The 27,530-nt window shown below is 45.3% G+C and overlaps 2 protein-coding genes across 5 annotated transcripts in view; one reads left to right on the top strand and one right to left on the bottom strand.

Annotated features, from left to right (window-relative positions):
* The window catches only part of CIAO1 (cytosolic iron-sulfur assembly component 1), an 8,279-nt gene extending 4,732 nt beyond the window's left edge, over positions 1–3,547 (bottom strand). Inside the window, exons 1-2 of one of the 2 annotated variants that reach the window (XM_083514383.1) lie at positions 3,529–3,547; positions 546–711 (exon numbers count right to left, since the gene is read on the bottom strand). In XM_083514383.1, the coding sequence (XP_083370509.1) occupies positions 546–684 (139 nt within the window). In that variant the 5' untranslated portion in view covers positions 685–711; positions 3,529–3,547. Of the gene's footprint in view, positions 1–545; positions 712–3,109; positions 3,129–3,528 lie in introns of those variants that run through there. The other variant, XM_083514384.1, reaches the window with a different exon arrangement.
* On the top strand, positions 3,280–27,530 carry TMEM127 (transmembrane protein 127). 3 transcript variants are annotated; one of them, XM_083514454.1, is made up of 4 exons: positions 3,280–3,552; positions 5,922–6,351; positions 22,663–22,827; positions 24,692–27,530. In XM_083514454.1, exons 2-4 carry the CDS (start codon positions 6,108–6,110, stop codon positions 24,997–24,999), a joined length of 717 nt encoding a protein of 238 aa, XP_083370580.1. In that variant the 5' UTR covers positions 3,280–3,552; positions 5,922–6,107; the 3' UTR covers positions 25,000–27,530. The 3 variants fall into 3 exon arrangements, with proteins under 3 accessions (XP_083370580.1, XP_083370579.1, XP_083370578.1); XM_083514453.1 differs by lacking the exon at positions 3,280–3,552 and adding an exon at positions 3,661–3,836; XM_083514452.1 differs by lacking the exon at positions 3,280–3,552 and adding an exon at positions 3,678–3,810.

Here is a 27,530-nt window from a genome sequence, read left to right as displayed (position 1 = left end):
TCAGAGGTCACTACATAAACCAAGTTAGAGAGGTGTTTACCTGGTTCAGCTTTACACTGGGATCAGATCCGCCTAAACTACCCAGAAAAATCAAGAGCTGCTGTTACCACCACCTGAGTTAAAAAGCATCATGGGGAAAGAGATCTAATAAAGTCCTGCCCACTCAACTCCCCTTTGGTACTGGCACACTCTTTTTTGTCATAGCTGTCTTAAGCTGGCCTAGGCACTGATATGGGATGACAGAAATTCATGGCCAATGGTCAAGGGATAGGAGGTCCAAAGATTCCTGACACCTGTCTTTCATCTATAGGTGGGTCACAAGTCTCTCTCTACCCTCCCAGCATAAGATGCAGCAGGAATCCAGAGTGCAATGCTTCTCCTAATTGCACAATGAAACCCTTGACCAAAGACTTGGTTGCCTGTTTCTCTCCCCCTACTTTCAAGGAATGACAACAAGGAGAGCAATCTGAACCATGTCTACTCAGTCCCACTGAGTTCAAGTAAATTATGTTAGGATTGCAGTCCAAACTGGCAGACTAGCTCACCTTCTTTCCCCCATATTCGAATGCTACGGTCCCCACCACAGGAAGCTAAGAGACTCCCTGTAGGGTTCCAAGCGAGAAACCAGCATCGGGAATCTGGGTGTGCTGGGATGCGAGACAAAAGTGTCAGGGAATCCTTCATTATAACACCAAACAGTCCCCGCAGAACCTATGAAGCAGCAAAGAATGAGACCAACAAAAAATAAGAATGATTTAAAAACTTGCAATTCAGGCATCTCCTGAACAAGAGTGCCCAGCATTCTAAAATGTTGATTTGCAACTGCAGAATAAAGCCTTTATTTTATCAAGGTGTGTAATGAAAATCCTCCAGGCACGCAGCCCACATGCCTTTTGCATTATGCAAGTGTTTTAAAACTGTGATCTGCAACCTTCACTCCAGTGGATCACATCATGTCTTCATCCAATAGTAATATTTATTGTTATTGCTTCTTTTATTTCTTTTATTGCATTGTGATTTGAATTCTATGGAATATAAACTACAGTGCAATAGAACAATCAATAAAAATGTAATTTAAAAGTATACAGTATCTAGCACAGTGCATTACAATTGCTACAATGGGCAGAAAAATCATTAAAGTAGTCCACTAACATCATCAGCAAGTTTCAAGTGGTCCTTTTGGGGAGGGGCAGAAAGTTTGGTAACTGGTACACTACAGAACTGTGTGTTTGCAGACAAGGGAAGAAACAAGGGAAGAAAGGGTTGCGCAGAGCTGCCTGCAACCTGCTGAAGAGCGCGCCGCGGGCTTTAGGCAGCTCTCTGCAACCCTTGGGAGCCCGGCGCGACTTCCTGCCGGGCTCCCTAGGCTTGCGGATAGCAGCCTGTTCTGGGGGCTGGGGTCAGGGGAAGCTTTTTTTCTTTATCCCCCCCCCAAAAAAAACACCCTAGGTGCGCCCTATGGGCCGGTGCGCCCTATGGGGCGAAAAATATGGTATGTAGGTTTCCTTTTGACTCTGTGATCACAGGAGGACAAGGGCCACAAGCCTGTAGCTAAGTACTGAAGACCCTGTTTTCCAAAAGCCAAGCCTTTGAAATTGTTGGTATCTCTGTGGGAGTTTTTGTTATGTGAATGGCGCCACCATAATACCCTCCAACATGTCCCAATGCAAACTGGGGTGCCATGACCTGTGGGAGAGGAGGGCGCCCCAAATTGAGATGTACCAGACAGTTGATGGGTATGTGCCACAGACCTCCTGGGTGGATTTGGTGGACCACCAATTGGGAACACTGCTGTAGAGGGTTAGTTTTATGTGGCTCTCAGAAGCTACATAATTTGAATTAAGGCCTGGTAAAACATTTGTTGAGAATGTCATTCAAAAGGAAAGGAAAGGAATATTCAAATTGAAGAAGAAATATATCACACAATTCAACATTACATTTCTCTGGTTCGATTTAGTATGTAACCCATTAGCTGTGATTCCTGTATTACAGGAGATTGGAGTAGGTGATAACCAGGGTCACTTCTAACTCTACGATTTTATGAGTTTATTTTTTTCCGCAGCTATATATAATGTGCAGTACCTAAGAACATGCCAGAAATAAACCCCAATTCCTATTACATTATGTATTAATTTCCAAAATAGACTTCTTAGCAGACCGTTAGATGCAGTCAACATTTATAGAACCAAACCACTGCAGAGGGTGGGGTGGGGGCCAAGAAAAATACACACTTTGAGCTACATCCAAAACCACAGGAGTTAGCTATCCAGCGAAAAAAGATTTGTGTGTGTGTTTGTGTGCGAACCTTGCTGGCTCACAGTGAGATCCCACTGAGTCTGGCGTCCTATTTCCCAAAGTGCTCAGCCAGTGCTTCCAGGGAGCCACAAAGTGGGGCATCAGATCAGGACCAACAACCAAACCTTACTGATCACTCCCAGCGTCACTCGTTTCCACAGCCTCTGTACACAACAGTTCATTCACAGCTATCACGTATATGCAGCCATATCTATCTATCCCTACGCCGCACTTCTCCTTCTTGGCCAAAGCAAGGCTCAACTTAGCATAGCACCTCACTTCCTACAGCAGATGCCTCTGAGCGCAGCGGCTCTTCTCTTTTATTTTACTTGTGCAGTTTACTATGCAAGGGTATTCTGCCTCTGGACTAGGAAGTTCTATCAGCTGTATGTCTTGGTCATAAAAGAAAAGAGATAAATGGTAGTAAAGGACTCTTGCTGCAAGTCTAGTCTGGTAGCTGGATGAGAGAGCCAGAGCGGTGCAGCGGAGTGTCGGGCCAGGACAGGCATAGGCGAACTCGGCCCTCCAGGTGTTTTGGGACTACAACTCCCATCATCTCTGACCACTGGTCCTGTTGGCTAGGGATGATGGGAGTTGTAGTCCCAAAACACCTGGAAGGCCGAGTTCGCCTGTGCCTGGGAGCTGGGAGAGCAGGGTCCAACTCTTCCCCCTCACTAGCCATAGCGCCCACTGGGTGTGACCTCGGGCCAGCCCACCTCACAGGGCTGTTGTGGGAGAAGAACCATGTACCTCCAGCTCCGGCAAACCCTCCCTCAGCAGCCCGAGGAAGCCACCCAGCGCCGCTGCCTCCTACCTGCCTCCGCGCTTCCCACAGGGCACCTCTAGGCGCAGGCGCGCAGGGCAACGCCGCTCCCGCCACAGCGCCCCCTAGAGCCCACTCCCTCGCCGCGAGGTTCGCCCCCCCTCTCCGGGGCGGAAGTGACGACCCCGCGCGGAAACTACGATTCCCAGTATGCTTTGCGAGAAAGACTATCTTGGGTGAGTGTACACACACGACACAAGGAAGGAAAGACGGACCGCGTCTCTTTACTCAATTAATGAACAGGCCCTCCTGCGACTTTCAAAGGAACAAAGTTGTTTTATTTATTTATTTATTTATTTATTTATTTATGTATGTATGTATTCACCCCTTGAAGGAAAAAGAAAAAGAATAACTCCTCAAAGCGCTTTACCAAAAGATAAAGACAAGAAAAAGTCAAGCAAAACACCAACAAGTCAGGGCTGAGAAATGCTGAGGTGAATTTGGATCCGTTCCAGTAGTTCGCCGCCTTCTCCCCTTCAGGAGGCCCCGCCCCTCCTCCCGCCTCTGGCGCCGTGACGTCGCGCGCGCGGCCGGCCGGAAGCGGAAGTGGCCGGCGGCTGTTGTTTGGTGGCAGCGGGGGGGTCGGGCTGTCGTCGGGCGAGGAGGAGGAGGAGGAGGAAGGCGCCGGCCCCGCGGCCTTGGAAGGAAGGCCAGGCCCGACGGGGCTCAGCGCCCGGGAAGGGAGCCGAGCGGTGAGTGGGGGAGCCCGACCCGCCAGGTCAGGGCGGCGCCCCTTTGTGTCTCCGAGGGGCAGGATCCGAGGGAGAGCGCCGGGGCGCAGGAGGGAGCGGGGGCCTCGAGGCAGTTGCTCTGGCCCGGGGGGGGGGTGGAAGGTGGATCGGGCTCCCCGGGAGGGTCGCAAGTCCAGGGGCCTGGATTTCCGGCTTCCGATGTGTTTTGATAACGACAACAAAATCACGCCTCCTCTTTGCCACTCACCGAAATGGGGGGCGGGAGCCCCGAGTGGATGTGTTGCTGACGTTAAAAAAGATGTCCGAGTTGAGTTGTTCTACCCAAAACAAATCCCTGGCCGTAGGATTCCTTAGTTCTGGGGGTTGAAGTCAATGCTAGTCCTGCTCAAGAGTAGACCCACTGAAATCAGAGGGCACGAGTAACTCAAGCTCATTGATTTCCACGGGTCTAGCGTTAGCAACAACCCTTAGCACCTGACTCCGGGTGGTGAGTCTTGGGGTTCTCAGGAAAAATAAATGAGATTCCACAAGACTGAAGTTTGCCAGCTGTGCCCTAGTCCGTGAAAGCTTCCTCTGTAACAAACCTGTTAAGTCTTTAAGGTACTTTTCGTTGTTCAGAGAGGGAGCAGTTTAAGAAAGGTGAGGGCAGGGTTGTTTCCAAGTTACATGTGTACTTGAAGTATGTGTACCTCGCTCCTCAGCAGAATACAAGTTCCTGAAGAAGGTTATAATGCTCATTAAGTTGGTCCCTGGTCTCAGGATTACGATTTAAAAGACACAACACAAAAGGAAAGGGGATTTTGAGGGAGCAGTGGGAGCAAACCAAACTAAAAAAGGCATCTTTGTTCCTTTTTTGGCTGGTGAAAGCATGTACAGGGTTCCTTGTGTCAAATGAGAGGATAAACAGAGGAAGGTAAAGCAGAAAGAATACATAGTTACTTGCGTTACTTTGACTTGGTTACCATTTAATCAGGTAAATGTCTAATATTATTAAGTAAACTAAATAGTTTCTGTGGAATCTGTTAAATTGACTCAGCTGCTTGAGCTGTGATGGTTTGAGCGATAATTTCCCTTTATTCTTTATTCCAAAACACTTAGATGTGCCGTATGAAAATGTCTAATGTCCTCTGACCTCACACAACCTGAATGGCTCTTGTGTGATGCATTCATTGGACTTGCAATAATTAAATGAACAACACAGTGTGGCTATGTCAAAAGCACTAATTGTTCTGCTAAAAAGTTGTGTGTGTGTATGTGTAGATAAACAAAGGTGCCATTTTGACAAAAGTACAAGAGAGGGTCCCTTTGTCTCTCAGCTATTCTATACGCCATGTTTGATTATCTCCAGCCAGCTGAAATCTACAAACTGTTTTTTGAAAGTGTTCAGTGGGATAATATGCAAGATACGTGTTCCATTTATACTCTGTCTCAGTGGAGCACCCTTGGAACACTAACTGGCTCCACTGTTGTTTAGAAGCAATTTAGTTGGTTGAGGTGCATATGCATAACAAAGGCACAAATCCACTTGCCTAAAAATAAAGAAATGCTATTGGGGGGGGGCTACTGCTGCTCCTCATTTCAAGCCATACATTCATACATCATTACAGGAATGTCTAATATCCATGACCAACTCTTGGCCATTGCCATTTGACAGGTTGATTTGGTTTGCTAGTATTGTTGTATGAAGTATAAAATGGGAGCCTCAATAAGTTCTCTTAAAAACACTGCTTTTGTGCAATTTAATCTTGGAACATAATGAGTCTATTATACATGATAGTACTTGTAGTTTTTCTGAAGTTCTTTTATTAAAAGGACTCATTAGCAAATTTTTTGCCACTTTTGTGAACTCTGGCCCTAATCTCCTTTGGCCTGAGAATTAATGACCACTTATTAAACCCAGGTTTCTTGGCATTGTGGGGTGCTTGTGGGGTGCAGGGAAACTGCTGTATTTCATCTGCTTAACCATGGGAATCTCCATAGAAATCAGTGAGTCTGCTCACTTGTACCAAAAAAGGAAGAAATGTTGGTCAGACTTGGTCACCTTGAGGCAGCCCTTAACTTGCCACAGGTGAGAGGCTATTTACAAGGCTTGATCTGTTTGTCTTTTTCAGGTTCTTCTGAGTGCAGAAGAGGCACTTCATCTGGTGCTCTGTTCTGCCTGCAGCCTTCTGTGAGTCTGCTCCCCCTGACTGGTGCCTAAAGTCATTGGCCACTCACCCATTCCAGAAGATCCCAAGGGCTTCTGTGCATAGTGTGTTTCGTTGGATTTATTTGGCCTAATCTCAGAAAGAGGATCCATGTACACCCCAAGTGGCTCGGTGTTGCCCAGTGGGCGCAGGCGAAGAGGCCAGGATGGGAGTGCCTTGCCAAAGCAGCCAGAAAGGAGCCTGGCTTCTGCATTGCCTGGTGCCCTCTCAATAACTGCCCTGTGTACTGCACTGGCAGAGCCTGCTTGGCTACGGATTCATGGGGGCAGTTGTTCTCGCCAGGAGCTGGGAGTTGCTGATGTGCTGGGATATGTAGACCCAGATTTACTTAAAGGTGAGAGTGAATTGTGTATAGTGTGCATTCTTTAAACAGAAATTGGTGTAGGTTGGTTCACGCAGTAGCTGTTCAGTGTAATTTTGTGCTCACCAAGGTGAATTTTGTGTGTGTGATTCCTGGTGTCATATAATAATCAACTGCCTGTAGAGGAGTTGATTCTTGTTTCATGGTTCTCCTTATTAAATATTTACCAACCCAGAAGTTATGGAGGGATCGGTCCCTGTGGCAATGAAACTTGCTGCTCCACCTACCCCTACAGTTTGTGCATTCTTGTTTGCATGTTTACTCAGATGTAAATCCCAATGTCGTCAGAGGAGCTTACTTACAGCTAAACAGGACTGCAGCCAACGTTGTCTTTTTGTAGAACTAAGTGCTGTCAAAAGGACACTTTGTATCAATTTTGTTATAATGATATTTTAAATGTTCAGCGTTTTTGAGCTCTAATCTTGTCAAAATTTAACTGCCAATGTTCCATTCATTGCAGTGGGATAAAGTTATTGCATAAAATTTATATGCCACTTGATTGTAAATACAAACAAACCTCTAAGTGGTTTACAAAAGTTAGACATGCACTTAAATCATAAATGTGTTATTTAAGTTCTGGCTGGATCTTGCAACATACATCCCATGCAATTTCATATTCCCAGCTTTGGCCATAACTGGCAAGAAACCTGTCACTACTAAAAAGAATGCACACTGCAACTTCTTGCGGGCTCAAAAAACTTGTTTCTTCATTAATTTCTTTTCCTTCCTCTTACCACCTGCAATGGCCTTTCCCCTGTAACTTAATGTGATGCTTATGTTCTGGAGCAAGGTCAGATCACGCATTAAGCATATAAGAAACCCAACTGAGTTTGCAGACCTTGCCAGTAACCAAACAATTAAGATAGCTTTTTTTACAACTATGTGTGTGGTTAACATTCAACCCAACAATTGGCTGTGTCCCAGCAGCTTGTGACCTTTGGTTATTAGCCGTGACCCCCGCTAATTGATTTACGAACCTCGATTAGCGATTTATGACTTCCCGGTCCGGCGCGCTTCCCTCAGCTGCGCCACTCAGTCACGGCTCAGCAGAGCTTCGCACAGCGGTGTAGAACTGTCACCAGCTTGCTTCAACTTCCAGACAAACACACATAGCACCGGTTTGTCTATTTACAGCATTTATTCCGACATTTCCCCCAGGGATTTCCTGGGCTCCTCTCCGCCATTACAGGCTACGTCTGTTCCCCACGGAACACAGAGTGGGACTGGCAATCTTTGCCCAAGCTCCTCCCGAGCTTCGAAAAGTGACGTCAGAATGGTGTGGCATCATGGGAGAAACTTAACTCGTTAAGTTCCAACTCCAACACCCTCCCTTGCCGCACCTTCTGACAAGACCCTTTTGAGTTCAACACCTTTCCCTTTGCCTTGTGCTCCTTCCCAACATCTTTCCCAGGCACCTGTTGAACCCCTTCAACACTCCCAGAATCACACTGTGCGAACCAGGCCCACGCACTTGTTGCTTGGTACCTTTCCGGCGGAATGCCCTTCGTTGAGCGACTGGACCTCCCGGGCACAAACTCAGATGTTTCCTCTGACTCACTGCCCTCAGGACCTGTGTCCTCAGCCTCACGGGATTCCCCCTCTGACTTAAAACGCTTTCGAACCCTCTCCATTACACTCACCGGAGAACTGGGCTCGCTTTTGGGTGTTCTCTTAACCTGAGGAGAAATTACAGATACCTCCTCCTGTTCCTGACTTTGGTCAGTTACCTGATCGTCATCATCATCAGTTTCTTCTTCCTCCTCCTCAGAATCTTCCTGTTCTGAATCAGAAAGACATTCTGAAAGAACATCACGCTTTGAAGCAGGTTTTGACTTTTCATCCTGCTCATAGAACTCAGCGTGCTTGCTGATCAGTAACTTACTCTGATCACCTGATGGAAATGCAAACCTCCACGCATTCGCTGTTGGCTCATACCCACAGAAGATCATTTTCCGGAACTTGGATCCATCTGGCCCCTGCAACGCAGCAGGTACTGACACAGACGCACTTGACCCAAACATACGCAAAAAATGAATCTGGGGTTTCCTGCCATGCAACAGCCCAAACGGTGTGTCCCCTACCATTGAATTGTAGGTGCGATTCCAGGTGAAGCTCACATACTTGATTGCCTCCAGCCAAAACCTTGGAGGTAACCCAGAATCTTTCAGCAACACCTGTGCAGTTTTAACCAGAGCCTGACACTTCAGCTCTGCTTGCCCCCTCTGATTGGGTGAAGTCACTGTGTGACGTATCCCTTTCTTGCGAAAGTACTTCTGCAAAGCAGAACCTGTAAACTCAGCCCCCCTGTCACTTGTGACAGCTTGCACTTTGGTGGAAAACTTTACTTCCACCTCCTCAATCCAACGTTTGAGCAGCTGTGCTGCATCGTCCTTGGATTTGAGACCGTGTGTCCAGGAATTCTGTGTAAAATTATCCTGCATCGAGAGCAGATACCTTGACCCTCCCAGACTTGGTTCTTTTACAGGACCCCACAAATCTACGTGAATTTGTTCAAAAGGCCTAGTGGTTGTCCTCTCAACTTTTGGATAACTGCATCCTTTTATCTTTGCCAGCTTGCAAGTTTCACAACTTACAGCATGTCCACATTCTAAAATCTCACACCCTTTAGAAACCTCCGGCAGCACCTGTAGTTCTTCTACTGAACTATGTGCCGTCCTAGCATGCCAAATGTGGACACATTCATCATGTTTGGGAATTGTAGCACGCAGTGCTTGTGCTTTCTTAACCTTCCCATCACCCTCCAGAGACGTTTTAAGAATGAAGAGATCATTCTGCCCCTTTTTAACCTTGGCAAGCACCCTCCCTCCTTTGGAGATTGTGCACACATCATCCTGAAAACAAACCGTGAATCCCTTTTTCAGTAGATACGGCACAGATAAAAGACAGTGGTGCATCCCAGGAACGGTACAACACTCCAGCGTTTCCTGTAAAATACGAAAATGCAGATTTACAAAGTTAGTTAGATTTCCTTTCTGTCCATTTGCAAACAGTACAGATTTCCCGGCAGGAATTGCCGTGCAGTTCCACCTCTCGACAGCAGGTGTCTCTGGAATCATATTGCGATTAGCTGCAGAGTCAATAACGAAACTCAGCTCCTCTGTCCTTGTCCCACGGCTGTCTTCATCCAACGCCAGACTAGCCGTGATCTGATAAGTCCCTTCCTGGCACCTGGCACGTCCACCAGCCTCAGTCCCATGCCTGGCTGCTCTCCCAGGCTGGTTGCCATGGAAACCCGACTGGTTCCCATGAAAAGTGTCCTTGACAACATCCTGTCTTGCCTCTCTGCTCCGGTGGGGGCAATCACGCCGCAAATGTCCTGGAGTTTTACACACGTAGCAAAGACGAACTCCAGTGGAAAAACACTGCCTGGGGCTCCCAGCTGGCTTGGCCTTCCTTCTTCTGGAACGGCGCCTCCCACCAGCCTCGCCCTCCCTGAAGCTGCTCTTCATTCCAGCAGGTTCAGTGGAAAACTTTTCAAACTCGCCTTTGTTTTTTTTTTATAAAATTTTTATTGGTTTTACAGCATTTTTAAGAAAAACAGACAAACACTAAAAATGACAAACATACACGTATAGTTTCAAACATATTTTCATAAACCTCTTTTCTTGGACTTCCCCATACCCCCCCTCTCTGCATCCCAATGTCCATAGTTCAACTAGCAACTCCCAATTGTTACTTTCCAATCTCTATCATCTTAGTCCTCTTTTATAATCTAACCTTATATCTCTGTACCCCTTTGTTTCTGGAAACCACGGCATTTTAAGATTCATTAAGTTTATAGTAGTCCTTAAGATAGCTTTTAAATTTTCTCCATTCTTCTTCCACCGTCTCTTTTCGTTGGTCACGGATTCTGCCTGTCATCTCGGCCAGTGTCATATAGTCCATCACTTTCATCTGCCATTCTTCCAAAGTGGGTAAATCTTGTGTCTTCCAATACTTTGCGATGAGTATTCTTGCTGCTGTTGTGGCATACATGAAAAAAGCTCTATCTTTCTTTGTCACCAATTGGCCGACAATGCCCAAGAGAAAGGCCTCTGGTTTTTTAGAAAAGGTACATTTAAGTACCTTTTTCATTTCATTATAGATCATTTCCCAGAAGACCTTAATCTTCGGGCATGTCCACCAAAGGTGATAAAAGGTACCTTCAGTCTCTTTACACTTCCAACATTTGTTATCGGGCAAATGATAGATTTTTGCCAGCTTGACTGGGGTCATGTACCACCTGTATACCATTTTCATAATGTTTTCCTTTAAGGCATTACATGCCGTAAATTTTATACCGGTGTTCCATAACCATTCCCAGTCAGCTGACATAATGTTATGTCCAACATCCTGAGCCCACTTAATCATAGCCGATTTAACTGTTTCATCCTGTGTGTTCCATTTCAACAACAAGTTGTACATTCTAGATAAATTCTTAGTATTGGGTTCTAACAGTTCGGTTTCTAATTTTGATTTTTCCACCTGGAAACCGACTTTCCTGTCCTGTTTAAAAAATTCCATTATTTGGCGATATTGGAACCAATTTTCTACTTTATGTTTCAATTTCTCCTGACTTTGTAGTTTGAACTTATCTCCATCCTGTTCTAAAATTTCCCAATACTTCGGCCATCCGACCTCCATATTGAGTTTCTTCACTGCTTTAGCCTCCACCGGTGACACCCATCTAGGGGTTTTGTTTTCCAATAGATCTTTATATCTTATCCAAACATTAAACAATGCTTTTCTGACAATGTGATTTTTAAAGGCACTGTTAACTTTATCATACCAAAGATATGCATGCCAACCAAAAGCGTTATTGAAACCTTCCAGATCCAAGATGTCCGTGTTCTCGAGGAGCATCCATTCTTTGAGCCAGCAAAAAGCTGCTGCCTCATAGTACAATTTTAGGTCCGGCAGGGCAAAACCCCCTCTTTCTTTAACATCTGTCAATATTTTAAATTTAATTCGGGGCTTTTTGCCCTGCCAGACAAATTTCGAAATATCTTTGTGCCACCTCTTAAAACATTCCATCTTATCAATAATCTGCAAGGTCTGAAACAAAAATAACATTCTAGGCAATACATTCATTTTAATTACTGCAATTCGGCCTAACATTGACAGTTTCAAATTTGACCATATTTCTAAATCTTTTTTAATTTCTGACCAACATTTTTCATAGTTGTCCTTATACAAATTCTGATTCTTAGATGTTAAGTAAACCCCTAGGTATTTGACCTTCTTGACCACAGTCAAACCTGTTTCCTCTTGGAATTTCTCCTTTTCCATATCTGTTAGGTTTTTCCCTAAAACTTTGGTTTTTTGCTTGTTCAACTTAAATCCAGCTACCTGGCCAAACTGTTGTATTATTTCTAAAACCCTTTTCGTACTAGTGTTTGGCTCTTGCAAAGTCAATACTAGGTCATCTGCGAACGCTCTTAACTTATAATGTTTAGCTCCGACCTGCACACCTTTGACCTGCTGGTCATTTCTTATCATATTCAGCAACACCTCCAGAACAGAAATAAAAAGTAATGGGGAAATCGGGCACCCCTGTCGTGTTCCTTTTTCTATCTTAAGTTCCTCAGTCACAACATTGTTTACAATCAGTTTGGCTTTTTGTTCAGAATATATTGCAGCCATACCATTCTCAAAACCCTGGCCTACCCCCATCCCATGAAGATTCTTCCTCATAAAACTCCAAGAAATATTATCAAAGGCTTTCTCCGCATCCACAAAGATCAATACTGCCTTAGTGTTTATGTTCACCTCTAACTTTTCCAAAATATCTATTACATTCCTTACATTGTCTGCTAGGTGTCTTTTAGGGAGAAAGCCTGCTTGGTCTTTATGAATCTTCTCCATCAAAACTCTTTTAAATCTTTTTGCCAAAATGTCTGCAAAAATTTTGTAATCCACATTAAGCAGAGATATTGGGCGGTAGTTCTTGAGTTGGGTCTTTTCAGTCTCTGACTTTGGTATGAGTGAAATATATGCCTCTTTCCACGATTCAGGTGCCTTTTTTCCCTCAAGGATCTCATTGCAAACTTCTCTTAGTGGTTGAGCCAACCATTCCTTCAGCGATTTGTAGTATCTGGAAGTCAGTCCATCTGGTCCCGGAGATTTGCCCAGTTGCATATTCTGAATGGCAGCCTCTATCTCTTGTTCTGAGATTCTCTGGTTCAAGTCCATCTTACTTTGATGAGAGATATTTTGTAGTCCATATTTTCCAAGGAATTTGTCTATATCTTCTTCATTTTGTGGGCCTTGGGTGTAGAGTTTTTTGAAATAACTTAAAAAGCAATTTCTGATTTCATTGGGTTTGGATATGTTCTTTCCATCCACCTCTAGGCTTGTAACTGTATTTAGTTTCTGCCTTTTCTTCAGTTGCCATGCCAAAAGTTTGCCACATTTATTTGCTGATTCAAAAGTCTTTTGCTTCATTTGCCTTATCTTCCATTCAATCTCTTGGTTCATCAATTCCATATATTGTGTTTGATATAATTTGATCTCTCTTAAAATGTCCTGAGACTTTGGTTTTGTTCTTAATTTCCTCTCTCCTTCCTTTATCATTTCCAGAATCTTCTCTTTTTTCTCATTTTGTTTTTTCCTCTTTATTGAATTTTGTTGAATCAAAAATCCTCTCATCACCGCTTTACTTGCGTCCCAGATCACTCTTTTCTCCACGTCGGTCCTCAAGTTTATTTCAAAATAGTCTTTTAGGGTCTTTTGGGCCTTCGTGAGAATCTCCTTATCTCGAAAGAGGGTGTCATTCATTCTCCATCTAAATTGACCAGTTATTGTGAGTTTCATCTCCATCTTCACGGCGTTATGGTCGGAGCAAGTTTTTGGGCAGATTTCCACTTTCTTAATCTTTGGAGCCAATCCACTAGTAACCCAGATTTGATCGATTCTGGTCCAGGTCATCATTGCTTGGGAGAAAAAGGTTCCCTCTCTCTCCAGAGGATTCCTTGTTCTCCAAATATCTATCAAGTCCATGTTTTCAGTCATTTCGAAAAAAGTCTTAGGGAGTCTCCCTTCTTTGGTGACTGTAAGTCTTTGTGCCTTGTCCATATTAGTGGAGACCACGCCATTCATGTCTCCCATAATTATCATATTGTAATCCAGATAGTCCATCAAAGTTTCATGGAGTCTCTTAAAGAAGTCGGATTTGCCTTCATTTGGTGCATAAATTCCAACAACTAAGAATTTTTCTCCTTGTACTTGTATCTCCACAGCCAAATATCTCCCTTGTTCATCTTTGAATATCATTTTTGGAGCCCATTTCTCCTTCACATATATTACAACTCCTCTCTTCTTAACTTTGTCTGATGAAATAAATTCTTGTCCTAGCCTTTTATTTGAAAGTAATCTCCTATGGGCTCTGGTTATGTGAGTTTCTTGTAAACATATCAAGTCCAATTGTTCTCTATTCAGTATATGAAATACTTGTCTTCTCTTCAAAGGCCCATTGAGCCCATTACAATTCCAACTAAGGAATTGCAGAGCCATCTTGTTATTTTCCTAAGGCTCCTCCAACAGCTCCAAGTTGTTGCTCTTCTTCTGATGGTGGTGGTTTTTGTCCAAACGAGAGATTCAGGATATCCAGTGCTCTCCTCTGTTCTGCAAGTGCGTCCACAGTCCCCTTCTGTAAGTCCTCCTGGTATCTTGCCAAAAATTTGTCTTTATCTTGAATTGTCTTTATTTTCACTTTCTTTGCCTTGTAGTCGAATGACAGTCCTTGTGGGAACTCCCACCTGAAACGGATAGAATTCTTCTTTAGCAAGAGAACCAAGTCCTTGTAGAAGTTTCTTAAATCCAAAATGTATTTTGGGATGTCTTTAAAGATCTGTACAGCTGAATTTCCAATTTGCAAGGCCTTTTCAAAGTGTAATCCTAGTATTTTGTCTCTTTCCTCCTTGGATCTAAGTGTAATCAGACAGTCTCTCGGTGTCTTTCTATCTTGCTTTTTACCCAGTCTAAAGGCAGTCGTAATTTTGAATTCGTCTTCCTCAAGGTCCCAGCAATCCGCAAACTCCCGTGTCAAATATTCCACAAGGCTGTCTCTTTCATTCTCCGGAATCAGTCTTAATTTTAAGTTTCTCTCTTTCCTCTGTAACTCCCACAAGGCCAAAGTTGCATCATGCTCATAGACCTTCTTGGCAAGCGGCTCTAATTTCTCCTGTGTCTCTCCAGCAGTGGCTTTGGCCTCTTCGGCAATTTGGCGCGTGGTGGCGTTTTCCTCTACCAATTTATTTATAGATTCTGTATTCTGGTTTAATCTTGCTGATATTTCTGTTAATTTTTGTGTGTTCTCTGAAGTCTGTTTTGTCAAAGACTCCAGAGTTTGGTTTATCTTAAGCAGGGCCTCTGTCACAGCTTCCATAGAAACGGCTGCTCCTTTGTCCTGACCTGTTGTTCCTGCTGATCCGGCTGTTGCGCCTGAGATTGAGCCTCTTTTCTTTGCCTGTTGCAGCTGCAACTGTTGTTGTTGTTGTTGTTGCTTGATCTTGGCTCTTGTGACTATCTCTTCTTGTGGGCCACTCATGTCAAGGTCAATTCCCACGGGATTTATTCTCCCTTGGAAAATTCCACTGTCTTAAGCCGTGCCGAGCTTTACTTTGTCCTCTAGAGGGAGCAAATCAAAATGGCCAAAGAGCAAAATTTCCAGATACAGAAACAGAGGAGACAGTCCAAAAAGTAAGAAAAAAGGAGATTAACACAGTCAAAGTCAATGTTGCCAAATGCTTATAACTTCAAATTGCCACAGTTGCCCAATTTAAACTGTTTCTTCTTATGATATACAGTAGTCAGGCACTGTGGAAACTTTGTATCAAAGTATCACTTCACAGGAAAAAGTCAGTTCGGTGTACTGAAGAGGCAGACCGTTTCGTACTTTCAAATAGATGAGACAGCAGAGGTTTTTTCCCCAAATAAATCATGCAGTTATTGGTCAAATTCACCTCCCCTCTGCTCTGCTTGCTAGAGGGGAGATCAAAGGTTTAAATGTCCGGTTTGGCTGATCAAAGAGCGGGTTTAAACGGATGCAGGTTTAGAGCTCCGTTGCTTTCGCTTTCATGCAGTCGGGGGGAGGCAGACTTCCTTTGTTTAAATCTCCCCCGTTTTTAGCCCAATTTTTAAGAATCAAAAAGTCCCGGTTATTTTTCAGCTCTTACTCACGGGGAATCAGTCCAAATTTTCTTTTCAGGAAGGAATCGGCGCTCTCCGCTTATGGCGACGCGGCTTCACTTCGCAGGCTGGGTAGCGACTCTCAGCACCGCGCTCACTCCCGATGTCGATCCGTAGCCTTTAAAAAGGCTCTTTCACGGTACCGGGGGGCGCAAAGGTGCCCACCGAGTCTCCTTGTTCTCAGGCTTCAGCGCCTGGGATTTTAGGGGTCCCCCGCTTGCCGTAGCGGGTAAGACCCGAACTTGCGAAGCAGTCCTTCTCCGGAGCTCGGAGCTAGGACCGCCATTAAGCGCTGGCACCGACCGGAAGTCTGAAAACTTTTCAAACTCGCCTTTGGAACTTTCCGCCCCCCCGACTTGCTCACTAGCACTCCTTGAGGCTAAATCATCAGGAACAGGGGCTTCTAGTCCAGCGTCTGCAGGGCTCTGGCCTCCCGCTGAAGCTTGACACAAACCCTTCAGTATATTCCAGGCAGCCCACGCTGATTTCACACCCTCTAAGTGGGGTCTCAGTGATGCATCAACGCATGCCTTGAGCAACTCCAGCTCTCTTTGCATTTTCTGCTGGCTATCTTCAGGCAACGCAGCCTCACAGCCTGCAACGTCTCCAGCCGCTTTAGCGCTGGGTGGTGGTGGTAGTGGCTCCCTCTGGCTTGCTTCCCAAAGCCCATGGACCAGGAACCACCCCTTTATTCTTTGCCTCCAGGTTGCCCAACTCTTTAGAGTGAGCTTTTCCACCGGTACATCCTGGCTCTCTGCCATCTCCTTCCGTTCTCCCAAGGGGGCCCCAAGCTGTACTTACAATAACGTCAGCTCCACTGGCTTTTCTCCCTGGAGAAACGATACCTCAGCTCTGCGCAGTTCTCAGCAACACAGGCACTTCTCTGCGTCTCGCAGCTTGTTTGTTTGCCTCTGCCTGCTCTTCCTGCCGTCTCTGCTCGACACCTCAGATTTTACAGCTCCCGGCAGTATCTTCCGTGACAGTTTTACAAGCGATGATTTATGGGCCCATAACCTGTGACCTTTGGTTATTAGCCGTGACCCCCGCTAATTGATTTACGAACCTCGATTAGCGATTTATGACTTCCCGGTCCGGCGCGCTTCCCTCAGCTGCGCCACTCAGTCACGGCTCAGCAGAGCTTCGCACAGCGGTGTAGAACTGTCACCAGCTTGCTTCAACTTCCAGACAAACACACATAGCACCGGTTTGTCTATTTACAGCATTTATTCCGACATTTCCCCCAGGGATTTCCTGGGCTCCTCTCCGCCATTACAGGCTACGTCTGTTCCCCACGGAACACAGAGTGGGACTGGCAATCTTTGCCCAAGCTCCTCCCGAGCTTCGAAAAGTGACGTCAGAATGGTGTGGCATCATGGGAGAAACTTAACTCGTTAAGTTCCAACTCCAACACAGCTCTCTTCTAGCAGGCAAAGTAGTTTCCTACTGTTAAAATAGGTGCCTTTGAGTACCTTGGTTAGTTATCTTTGCTGCTCCAGTTCTACAACTGCCAAAGCAATTTATTCCATTTACTCACACTGTCTACTGTGCCTGAAAATTCCAGAACACCTACAGGGCCAGGCAACCTCTTTGCTTCCAATGGCACCGACCATGCAATCATAGATGGTGGGTTGAAGGCACATGTAGCCTGTGGGTCAGGCATCCCTTCCACCCCTCTCTTTTTCACCCACACCTCATCTCACCATCAGCGGTGAGGAGATGCCGTCATGCACCTTTCTGCCACCAAGCTGATTAGCACAGAAATAGCTGAGCAGTATCTCTCAGCTATTCTGGCTAGTCAGTTGGGCAACAGCAGGCATAGGCAAACTCTGCCCTCTAGATGTTTTGGGAATACAACTCCCATCATCCCTAGCTACCAGGACCAGTGGTCAGGGATGATGGGAGTTGTAGTCCCCAAACATCTGGAGGGCAGAGTTTGCCTATGCCTGGGCAACAGGAACATGGGGAATCAGTGGGAAGAGGACCCTGATGCATGTGGGCTTGCCTATATATAACATATATTGTACCACCTGTCTTCTTTCCATAACCTCCATGAAACCCAAGGTTTCCATGATGCATGTTACTTAAACCCTCTCATACCTAACTGAAATGAAGCCTTTGTGTGAATAATTGCAGTGACTCTTATTCATCCCTTGTAGAGTATGCCTCTCTCCTTTCTCCCCTCCCTTTGTCTACGCCACTCTCAGTGTTTAGACTGTAAGCGCTTTGGATCTGGGCTGGTTGGTTTGCTTTTTTGTATCAGTTGCTTTGCGGTAAAGGTAAAAAGGTAAAGGTGACTATTGGGTGTGGTGCGCATCTCGCTTCAGGCCAAGGGAGGCGGTGTTTGTCCACAGACAGCTTTCCGGGTCATGTGGCCAGCATGACTAAGCCTCTTCTGGCACAACGGGACACTGTGACAGGTGCCAGAACACACGGAAACATCACTTAGGTACCTATTTATCTACTTGTACTGGTATGTTTTCGAACTGCTTTGTTGGCAGAAGCTGGGATAGAGCAACAGGAGCTCACCACTGCCATGCAGATTTGAACCTCTGATCTTCCAATTGGCAAACCCAAGAGGCTCAGTTGTTTAGACCACAGCACCACCCGCGTCTGCGCCTTTTACCTTTTTACTTTTGTTACTTTGCAGTGCACTATGAACCAGCAGTGGAGCATGCTCCCACGGCGCCCTGGAGCGCTCGGGGAGGGCAGAATGACCCTAGACTTCAATCTGGATCAAAGGGCACATGGCTGTGGCATCCTTTTTACACACACTCCCTGAGGGCAAATGGAGTCCACTGTGTCAGGCATCACTCTGGTGGCCAGAGTGCCATGGAAATGCTCCTCTCAAAGCTGCTTGAGGAGGGCACTTGAGAAGGACATAACAGCCATTTGCTGAGGCTGGGGTCCTTCTCATGCCACCCTCACAAAGCCACACAGGGCTGGCTTGAGGAGGGCATCGTGAGCAGCGCCCCCTCCCCCAAACCGCCCCCCCCACTATGTCCCTGCTATGAACAGCTGATACATGCCATAGTTCTCTTAATGGGAGCAAGAGGAATTTGATTTCATATTCAAATGAGGCTGATTCATTCTGGTATGGCTAGTACTGTGGTGTTTTAGCTTTATACATCCGGTTCCAAGTAAATATGCCTTTGGTATTAGATTATGTGGCTGCTGCGCTAGATGCAAATGAATTGATCTGAAACAAAGCACAGTATATCTTACTAAACTGTTTTTTATGGTGCTCATTGTCATGAAGAAGCTGCCATGAAACAGCCTGTCGTCTTGGGAGGATCTGCATCCAACAGATGTTGAAGAAAGTCTAGGTAGTTTCTGGGCTCCTTTAGAAATCTCAGAATCCCTGTTTCATTTTTTTAATTGTTTCTAGCTCTTTGCAGAAAGGATGGAAAATGTGAGGAACTTTATGTTTTTTAAATTTTATTTTAAATTTTAATAACATGGAAATAACTACACTTCTCAGGACTTTTCAGTTTTCACATTTAAGAAGATAAAGCACTGTGGGTTCAGTTTTAAAGACCCCTACAAAGAGGTCTGCAAAAGCAAATAGTCCATGAAAATTCCTCCTTGCTTGCCCTCCCACACGTTTGTCTTTTTTGTTAGATTTGTAGCTTTAAAGAAAAAGGAATCGGCTCCCTCCCAGTTGACAAACGCTCCCTTGCCATGTCACCTGGAAGTAACCCTTGCTGCCCAGACAAGTAGTTATTCTAGCCCAATACAGTGGTACCTTGGGTTACATACCCTTCAGGTTACATACGCTTCAGGTTACAGACTCCACTAACCCAGAAATATTACCTCAGGTTAAGAACTTTGCTTCAGGATGAGAACAGAAATTGTGCTCCAGCGGTGCGGCAGCAGCAGGAGGCCCCATTAGCTAAAGCGGTTCTTCAGGTTAAGAACAGTTTCAGGTTAAGTACATACCCCCGGAACGAATTACCGTATTTTTCGTCCCATAGGACGCTCCGTCCCATAGGACGTACCTAGTTTTTTTGGGGGGAAATAAAGGGGGGGGAAATTCCCTTTATTTCCCCCCCCAAAAGCAGGTCGGGGAAACAGAACCAGGTCGAGGAACAGCAGGATGGCGGTGCTGCGCCTCCCTGCTGTCCCCCGAGCTTGTGGGGCTGGCCGATGTCTGCCTGGCGCGGGGGGCGCTCTGCTTCAGGGCGCCCCTCGCGCTGGGCGGCAGGCTGCTATCCGCAGCGTGGGGAGCCTTGCGGGGAACTCCTGCAAGGCTCCCCACGCTGCGGATGTCTGCCTGAAGCCTGGAGAGCGAGAGGGGTCGGTGCGCACCGACCCCTCTCGCTCTCCAGGCTTCAGCGAAAGCCTGCATTCGCCCCATAGGACGCACCCAGATTTCCCCTTCATTTTTGGAGGGGAAAAAGTGCGTCCTATAGGGCGAAAAATACGGTAAGTACTTAACCTGAGGTACCACTGTATAAGCTAGAATGAATCTGAGTGATTATCCTTTCCGGAGCAATAGAAGGCTCTTGTTTTGGATAAGCAGGCACTGCAGGTGACCAAAAGATTATTCTAACATGTGTGTGACTTAGGCCAGAATCCAGGGTATGGTAAGCCCACAACTTGCACTCACTTTGCTTACATGAACATAACATTATGTGGGTGGGGAGAAATAAATAAATAAACAGAGTGCGCTCAATTCTCTCCTCCATGTATTTTCACTCACTGACCCACCCGTACACCCAGCGGGTTTTCCTTGATTCCCAGGCTCTTCAAAGATCACAGGAGGGCCCTGAGAGCTTCCCAGGGCCTTTCTGCAACTGTCTCAGAGCCCCTTGTGGTAGCGGGACAGTTCAGGGATTCCCAACTTTGGATGAGTTTGCCTTGGCGCACACACCCCCAGAACCATAAGTGGCTGGCCTACTGTACTGTGAAATGAGTTTCAGAGCCCAGGAGGCTTTTTGTTTACTTCTAAACAGCAGCTCCCTTCTCCCCACTCCATGCAGTATGGCAAACATGAGTTTTGGAATGAGTTTTAAATGATGGCATTGGAGGAGAATGTCAGTTTTTCAGACAGTTGTTCAAATAAGAATTCAACATGGCTACCACAACCTGTTCAAGTAACACACAGCACCCTCCTGCCACCTAACCTAGCTTGATCTCCACCTCTTTGTATATTTTGGATCAAGTTATTTGTGTTGGGTATTCCCTTCCTATGTTTTAGGGAACCCGTAGCAATCTTGTAAGCTGCGAAGAGCAACAAGAAAAACCATTGTTAAACTTATAGAAAATGTCCTTGAGGAAATAGAATGTACGAGGCTTTTGGACTAAAGTAAGTCCTTTTGTGGGTCAGAATGGCTGAAATATTAGGTGATCAACATTATCAAATCAATGCAAGCCTAGAAAGAAGTTCCCAACCATGGGGGAAGCTGGAAAAAACCTGAGACTGAGAAAGACATCCTGCTGGAATCCAGTTAGAAGCAGTCTATGATGGAATCTTGCAACAAACCTATAATAGAGTAACTCTGCTTGTGCCAATGGCAAATAATGTGATTTTAGAGCAGCAAGTTCCCCAAGTTCATTTTATTTGTTATTAATGTAGCCGATCCAAAATTGTAAGATTTCTGTAAATTTCTGTAGTGCATCTCCTCTGTCGTTGGATTCTCTCAAAATGATTTTTATTTAAAGCAAGAAAGAACATCTGTGATCCTCAAGGTTGTGGAATATAGCTTGAAAAGTGTGTTGTGTTTTTTGTGAAGGCTTTTATAAATGACTGGATGATATCCCAGTACTTTTATTTCTGTAAAATGTGGTCTGTTTCTGATGGTATAGTGCAAAATGTGCTCTCGCATAACCAATATGCTACTTGTAAAGTGATTGGATATTAAAAGTGCTATTTAATAGTCTTTCCCACAGAACCCTGGGAGGTTGGGCATAATTCCCATTTCAAACAAAGGGGACTGATATGTCAGTGATGTATTCAAGGAAAAAGCTGTCTCATTTATCAAATATGTGCTGGACTACGCAGCCATTAAATAAGACCAGATAAGGCTTGTTTGTCCTTTGTTTTGTGGTTGTATCCATTAAATGAAGTCATCACAGAGCAGAACTAATACTGCTTCCACAATTAAACTTTCCCTTCTTTTCCCTATGACTACCTTCACTCCTCCAAAGGGTTGAGGGAAGCATCAGAGCTGATTTAGGGGGCGGGAAATGGAGTATGAGGGCAAATTATGTTCCATGAGCAGAAGTTATTCAGCTTGCGCAGTGACTTTTGGCAATAACCCTTGGTGAGTCTGGAAGAGAGAGGTTCCTTTTTATCCACAGAAGAAAAGGTTTGTCTTTGTTTAAAGCCCACATCAGATTACAATATTTTCACATCTGTGCTCTTATGATAGAGGTGTCAAGCAGTTTGATCAGCATGGCACATAGAACTTGATCCAGCAATATTATAATACTTCATTAAAATGGTGACAACTTTTATTTTTGTCTTCAGCATGCCATTGGCAATTCATCATCTTCAGCTAACAAATGCAAAACTGCTTTAAGCTGTATGGACAAGAACAGCCTCACTTCTGCCTAGCCCAGGGGTCTGCAACCTTTAAGACAAAAAGAGCCACTTGGACCCGTTTCTGAAGGGGGAAAAAACTGGGAGCCGCAAAACCATTGCAACATTTAAAACAAATATATCTCCGGAGCCACGATCTGACAGCGGGCGGGAAGGTGACGTCAGGGCGGTGCGTGACTAACGCACACACCGCCCCCATGCGATGTCACAGCCAGTACAGCGCCCGCCACAGTGGCGAGTGTCGGGGAGCACAATGCGCCTCCTCCCCTCGCTAGTATCCGCCCCGGAGCCGCGGCAAAGGTGTAAAAGAGCCACATGCGGCTCCGGAGCCGCAGGTTGCAGACCCCTGGCCTAGCCCATCATAGATGCAGAATTTATATTGTGTAGATAACGTGGAAAGAATGCCAAGCACCACGTAAATCCTGGCACAGCTACAGACTAATATGTTTAATTCTCAGAATGCTCTAGGAAGCAGCTCGTCTTAGGAATAGTAAATTACATGTGTGAAATCTAACTTTGAATTCTCTCTCTCTCTCTCCCCTCCCCCCACGCAGAGTACTGCATGAACCCCCAGACAGTGTTGTTGCTTCGGGTTATTGCTGCCTTCTGCTTCTTGGGAATCATATGCAGCCTTTCAGCTTTCCTGTTGGATGTGTTTGGACCAAAGCATCCTGCACTGAAGATCACACGACGTTACGCATTTGCCCACATCCTCACAGGTAATGATAAAGGGGATTGATCTGCTCCGTTTACTGTGTTGGGCACCTGAAGCTTATGCTTGCAAGCCATGGTTCAAAAAGGGGTTGCCCATGTGGTTGGTTCATAGTTTACTCATGGCCTCTGCAATTTCTCTAGACCCGTGTGGCTGCTAAATTGTATTCTAGGTTGGTTCCTTTGGAGTGCCACCTCTCTCCTCATCCAAACCCTCCTTTTCTATGAACCTCTTGCCTTTTAACCGAACCAAAACACAATTCCATCTGCACATTCTCCCTCTGCTACCCATTCCTATGTCAAGAAGAATACACAGGGATTCAAGATGGCCTTAACAGATTGGAGAATGGGCCAAAACTAACAAAATAAATTTTAGTAGGGACAAATGCAAGGTTCTGTACTTGGGCATCCTGCCACCCTAGCAGTTCGAAAGCACGTCAAAGTGCAAGTAAATAAATAGGTACCGCTCCGTTGGGAAGGTAAACGGCGTTTCCGTGCGCTGCTCTGGTTCACCAGAAGAGGCTTAGTCATGCTGGCCACATGCTGTAGTCATGCTGTACGCCGGCTCCCTCGGCCAGTAAAGCGAGATGAGCACCGCAATCCCAGAGTCGGTCACGACTGGACCTAATGGTCAGGGGTCCCTTTACCTTTACTTATACTTGGGCAAGAATAACCAGCTGCACAAATATACGTTAGGGGACACTTGGCTTGTCAGTAGTACATGTGATAAGGATCTAGGGGTCTTAGTAGACCGCAAGCCTAACATGAGTCAACCATGAGATGCAGAAAAAAGGCACTAATGCTAATCTAGGCCACATCAATGGAAGTATAGTGTCCAGCTCATGGGAAGTAATAGTAATGCTATATTCTGTCATCAGACCACATCTGGAGTACTGTGTCTGGTTCTAGGTGCCATAATTTAAGAAGCGTATTGGTAATATCTAAAGGGCTGCCCAATGGAAGATGGAGCAAGCCTGTTTTCTCCCGCTCCAGAGGGTAGGACCTGAACCTGTGGCTTCAAGTTACAAAAGAGGAGATTCTGACTAAACACCTGGAAGAACTTTATGACAGTAAGAGCTGTTCAAAAGTGGACCAGACTCCCCCAGAAGGCAGTAGACTCTCCTTTGGAGGTTTTTAAGCTGAGGTTGGATAGTCACCTCTTATAGGTGCTTTAGCTGAGATTCCTGCATTACAAGGGGTTGGACTAGATGACCCTTGGGGTTCCTTCCAACTCTACAATTCTATGATTCCTGTGACCTGCCTTCTGCTTATATTACTCTATACAGTGGTATGTACATTGAAGACTATATAAATAGTAATAAAAATATTAGAACAGTTGTAGCAATTAAATACCTTGTTTTGCCTTGAGTTTTACCTTGAGTTCTCTGGTTTGGGACTTAGGAATTTTGCCTAGAAAAATCTCATATGTTGTGCATGCATTATTTAGTCCAAGGCTGGGCAGACCTCAGGTTTGTGAGACCTACTTTGTTTTCTTTTGTCATCCTTTTGTCTTCCCTGAAGAACCTCACTAACTGGGCAAAGCTCCATTGATGTCCTCTGAGGTCAGGCAAGAGGGTGGGGCTGAGAAACGGGAACATTCTCATCCGTGGTGGAGTCTGATAAATAGCTTGCATCTTTAAATCTCCATGTCTGTGCATAGAAACAAGAAAATGCACATCCACAAATTCAAATTAGTCAAATGTAAATGTGTTACCATTCTAGGATTATGTGCTACATTACCCATATCCACAAGCTTTTAAGAAGTCGCATTAGAGCTAAACGGATTCCACTGAGCAATGCTTGTGATAAAAATACCTAAATCTAGAATCTGGGGAACAGTTTCTAATTCTTTTCTCTTGCTTCTGCCCTCAGTGCTGCAGTGTGCCACTGTGATCGGGTTTTGTTATTGGGCCTCGGAGCTCATCCTTGCGCAGCAGCAGCAGCACAAAAAGTACCATGGCTCACAAGTGTATGTTACCTTTGCCGTTAGCTTTTACCTGGTGGCTGGAGCTGGTGGGGCCTCCATCCTTGCCACAGCTGCCAACCTACTGCGCCATTACCCAACTGAAGAGGAAGAGCAGGCACTGGAGCTCCTCTCCGAGATGGAAGAGAATGAACCTTATCCAGCAGAATACGAAGTGATCAACCAGTTCCAGCCACCTCCAGCATATACACCATAATGTTACCACTGAACGACTGGGCTGGGGGAAAGAAGGCTTTCTTGTAGCCCAGCTGCAGATCCTAACTGCACACAATCACTTGGGACTGCATTCCCTTGCCTGGAGCCACTCACTGGTGCTTTTCTTTCCCAGGTGGTTCACTCACTTTTATGACCTCCCAGCCAGGAAGAGAACTCACTTTGGAGCTGCAAACTGAAGCTTTGCTCATGCCGTGACTTCCAAAGCAGCCCTCTGGGTGATTTTTCTTTCCCAGCCCCTTGCATTTCGTACAGCAAGTGACTCAATGAACTGACTGGTGTGACCCAGCTATAGGTTTGTGCTTTTTTGTGACTCAACAGACTCGACCCAGGCAGTCCAGCTACTTGCACTCACTTGGGTGTCCTCCTGTACAGAGAGGCAAAGCACAGCTACTCCAGGAGAGGTCTTGCCTTGTATGTGAAAGAGATGGCATGTGCAAGCTTGACTTAAGTGTTTGGGAAGAGGGGGGAGGGGTCCACAGTTTTTTTTTGCATTGTGATAAGATCTTTCACACTAGTATGCACACTTGTGGTCGTGAGTTCAGCAGTCCTGCACTGTTCATCCACCCGCACTCCGAGGCGCTGCCTCTTTGGGGGGAATGTGACTCTCACTGATATTCACACCTGGGGGCAAAGATGTTCTTCATTTAGCACATCAGAAGGTGGGAATCCTTCTCTATGCACTGGTTTGTGGGGAGGTGACACATTTGGGTTGATTCATGTGCTCTCTGAAAGGCATGGTAAGCTTGCTGCCACCATTGCTTCTTCCTCTCCCACATTCTGCCTCATGCTACTTAAGAGAAACATTTTGCACTTTATTTGCTGTTCTCGTAGCCCCCATTCCTCCATAGGCATTGGGAAGGGTGGGGGGGAGGACCAACAAAACTTGGCAGAGCCACCTCCGGGATGTTGCCACTACTAAATATCTCCTGGATGGACTGGGCTACCTTTTGAGGTAAAGGAACAGCACCTTTTAAAGGGTTATCATTCCAGTTGGCACTGGTGTGTGTGTTTGTGTTGGCACATGTGTACATACCTCTGTGCACACTCATGTCCCAGTTTTGGAGAAATAGTATTGGCACCTATTTGTTTATCACAAGACTATATGCAAAATCTGATCCAAGGCTTGATTTTAATTTTTTAATCTATTTTAATTGAAACTATATTTACTTCTGTTTTTTAAGCTCTCTAGCCCAAAAGGCAGTTCTTCCAACTTAAGCCACTGTTTAACTGAGAGGCAGAGATATTCCTGATAGTTGCAGGCAGTGATGCAAGATGGTGCATGATGCTCTGTGTAATGACTGACACCCCCTTTTTCTTTGTGTATTGTAGTGCTTTGGACTAAAATTGCTTTGAATAAGCCAGGAACTTGACCTACTCACTGCAGCTCTTTTTTGATGACTAGGTGGGATGTTATGTTGAACTGAAAAGATGGGAGGGAGTGGATGAAAGAGATGCCTGTTTCAGTTTAAAATAAAAATAAGGGGATGGCACTTTGGAGAACTAAAAGCAAGACCTGCTTTAACTTAGGAAGACAAGAGATTCAACAGTGAAACTTCCATGAAACAGGTTGCCATTCAGGATATGCTGAAGCTATATCCTGAGGACACTCCTGTCTTTCAGATGTCTATCTGATTTCAGTCTGCTAACTTCTCTCTGTCTAGAACTGGTTCATGCAAAAGTAATGTGCAGTGTAGCTGAGATTTTCCTGCTACAAGTATGAAATGTTACACATCACAGTGAGGAGTGACTCCTTTGTGTTATCCTAATCACTTGAAAAGGGGGCTTTAATTGAATTCTGATAAGGTGCTTCCCTCTCTGTGTCCTTCAAAAGATAGAGAAATGGGACTAAATTGTAGAATTTGAAAGAAGTCTGTCTTTAAAAAGCAGTTTGCAGGAGATTAGACAAAGAGTGGTTTTCATTCAGCTCCAGTCCAGTGAATGATGAATGTGCCACTGGTGCATTCTCATTTTGTGTTCTCTTCTTGTTATTTCTCATTGTCTTTACCAGAAGAGGGCCTTCCACATGTCAACAGAGTTGACTCTGTAGCTCCTTTTGTATGTGGTGTGAGCAGAGACTGTCCCTTCCCCCTCTCTCCTCCCCCTCTCCACTGCTGCATATGAGAAAAGAGTTTGGCTGTAAATAGTATGCATAATTTTACTATCTCCACCTAATCTCTAATCTTTGGCTATCGAAGAGATCAGTGGTTGGTCTCGGGAATATTTTGCTGGTCACTCTTGCAGTCTTCTCTTTTTCTGGCCCTGAGAAGGGAAAGCAACACTGGCAGCACCTCCATGTGCCAAAGGGAGTTTGACTTATCTCCAGTATGGAGGTGGCTCCATTCAGCTTGTTTCCACAGAGGGGACTTGACCAAAACTGGTTTCCACGTGTACTTGGTTACTGTGATCATTTTTAGACCTTGAACAACATTCATGAAGCACTGTTGATTAAATCCATCTGTAAAATCCTGAATACCCTTTTCTACCAAAAATAAAATAAGGATGTAAATAGTC

Source organism: Podarcis liolepis, assembly GCF_965112155.1.
Source record: "Podarcis liolepis genome assembly, chromosome: 7".
Taxonomy (NCBI): domain Eukaryota; kingdom Metazoa; phylum Chordata; class Lepidosauria; order Squamata; family Lacertidae; genus Podarcis; species Podarcis liolepis.
This window is presented reverse-complemented; position numbering and strand designations above follow the sequence as displayed.